The sequence below is a fragment of the Teleopsis dalmanni genome, chromosome 1 (genome assembly GCF_002237135.1).
Source record: "Teleopsis dalmanni isolate 2A chromosome 1, ASM223713v2, whole genome shotgun sequence".
Classification (NCBI taxonomy): Eukaryota; Metazoa; Arthropoda; class Insecta; order Diptera; family Diopsidae; genus Teleopsis; species Teleopsis dalmanni.
This window is the reverse complement of record NC_051846.1, coordinates 84,807,332-84,809,413: the sequence shown is the minus strand read 5'-3', so window position 1 is coordinate 84,809,413 and position 2,082 is coordinate 84,807,332. Positions and strand designations below refer to the sequence as shown.

Sequence of the window (2,082 nt, the reverse complement as noted above, 5' to 3'; positions counted from 1 at the left end):
GTAATACTAGAATTTTTTATTTAATTAAAGTAATTAAAGCAAACCATTATAGTTACTTAATTTTTTGAAACATAACTTTATTCTTGAATAAGATGGTTGATAGTATGGCGTCACACCTTAGCGAAATCGAGCAAAATATGTTAGCAGGTTATTTCATGGGCTATTATGGCTTCCGTTGCCATTTCAACAGTGATCTGTTTGAGAATACAGAAAATCGTTTCTGCTTCGAGGCAGATGAGACCTCTAAGTGACAATCTGACTTATATTTTTAAGGTGTTTTTGGCTATGGTTTAGGTTAGGAGGAGATTACTAAACCTAGTAATCAGTTCTTTAATCAAAGCACTGCGTTTTGTTTATTGTAAAGTTGTGTTTCGTTGGCAGGTAGTATCTTGTAAATTTGGTATTCTATTTTAATCTCTCGGTGTTTCCAAAGAACATCGTTGGATCCAGAGGTAGTCAAAGAAAGAGGGACCGGGACTATGGAATAATGAGGGAAAACATTGCCAAAGATTTAAGCAGTGTTGTACAGCAATATGTGAATAATTTTGAAAGCCTGTGATTTTTTTCTATTAAAATTTTATTTGTAAATGTTAGAGAATTTCAGTCCAATATTTATATTTCTTATAGAAAAAATGTTCTTTGTTTTTTTTCGCGAATTTTGTTTTTTTTTTATTGTTTTGGTGTTATGTGTGAAAAAGTTTCATACATCGAGTAGGAGCTACGAGTATGGTATAGGGCCCATACTCGTCTGTCTCCATAAATCTAGCAAACAATAGTAAACCAAGTATAACGTTTATAAACTATAAAGTATTAAATCAAAACAACATTGGATTTATATCTGTAAAAAATATTATAGTTATAAAAATGATATTTAAATTACTGGAAATTTTAAATCGATTGACATAGTAACAAGAAAATATATATTTTATACATTTTATTTATTAGCATGTATTTGAACATATAAATTATTACATCATTTAAACTGTCTTCATTTACTGGTTATTTGTCTGGCGTAAATTGTTTAAAGGAACTTTTATTAGTTGTTCGAAGTCTTTAATGTTGTCTTCTGTAACTAGGGACTTTGTTTCTTCGATAAAATAATCCATAATATCTTTCACTCCTTGTGTATTGGCATCAGTGCACGGAACCGAAGCTGCTAACAAAGCAATGGAGAACTTTTCGATAAGTGAAACTATATTCTTATTTTCAACCAAGCCTTTATTGTTATGACGTATAGCAGCTTCGGCAACACTACAACATCTTTCCCTTATACACATAGGGTCCGGTGACATTTTTTCATCTGATGCTGGATTAAGTTCTGGAGCATATGTTAATAACTCATTGGTATATTCATGTATGTTGTTATTTATTTTTTTTAAAGATGCAATAAGTGAAGTGTAACGTTCCTTAAATTCTACACTGAGTTCGAGTGGAGTGCCACGTGAATTGCGAGAATCATTGACTGACTTTTGACCAATTTTTGGATATAAGGTATTTTCAGCTTCATCATTTAGATCGCGTACTTTATCAACAATTTCTTTTTTATTTGCTACAGTCCGTTTTAAAAGCATAAGAGCTTTGATAAGTTTAGTTGGATGTCCGTTAATGCAATCATCTTCTAATCTTTCTGGAATAGGAGAACGTTGAACTGCTTCCCCGGTTGTGGTGGTTTCATTTTCATTGATGTTAATATTTTTTTCAATACAATCAAATTCTGTTTTGACATTCCAATTGGGCTCATCGATAGAGAATGTTGCATAAGTTTTTTTCCACATTATATTAATGTCATTTATAAATTGCGTTCCTATTTCATTACAATAAAATTGAATTTCATATGTAAATGTATCGCTATTAAATGCAGTAACGATTCCATCATAAACGCCAACCCATGGGCTACGCAAAAGCACTGAAACTTCTGTGTTCACAGGCAGAACATGTGGTATTTCATCTGGTATATCCAAAGCCATGGGCATACATTCATCACTTCTAATTTTTGATAGTTGAGCATATCGTATTATTTGCCGCATGCGTTCTAACTCTGAGCGCTCTCTATTGATGAAGCGGTCTGTGAAGCGTTTGGGT

The 2,082-nt window shown here is 32.3% G+C and overlaps 1 protein-coding gene across 1 annotated transcript; it reads right to left on the bottom strand.

Annotated features, from left to right (window-relative positions):
• Window positions 1–992: 992 nt before the first annotated feature.
• On the bottom strand, window positions 993–2,027 carry LOC119686070. The gene has a single exon (XM_038100530.1). The coding sequence runs from the start codon at window positions 2,025–2,027 to the stop codon at window positions 993–995; it is 1,035 nt and encodes a 344-aa protein (XP_037956458.1).
• Window positions 2,028–2,082: the final 55 nt, after the last annotated feature.

What these genes read in the sequence shown, in the direction of transcription:
- LOC119686070 (XM_038100530.1), bottom strand. Translation starts at nt 2,027, where the DNA reads ATGCGGCAAATAATACGATATGCTCAACTATCAAAAATTAGAAGTGAT.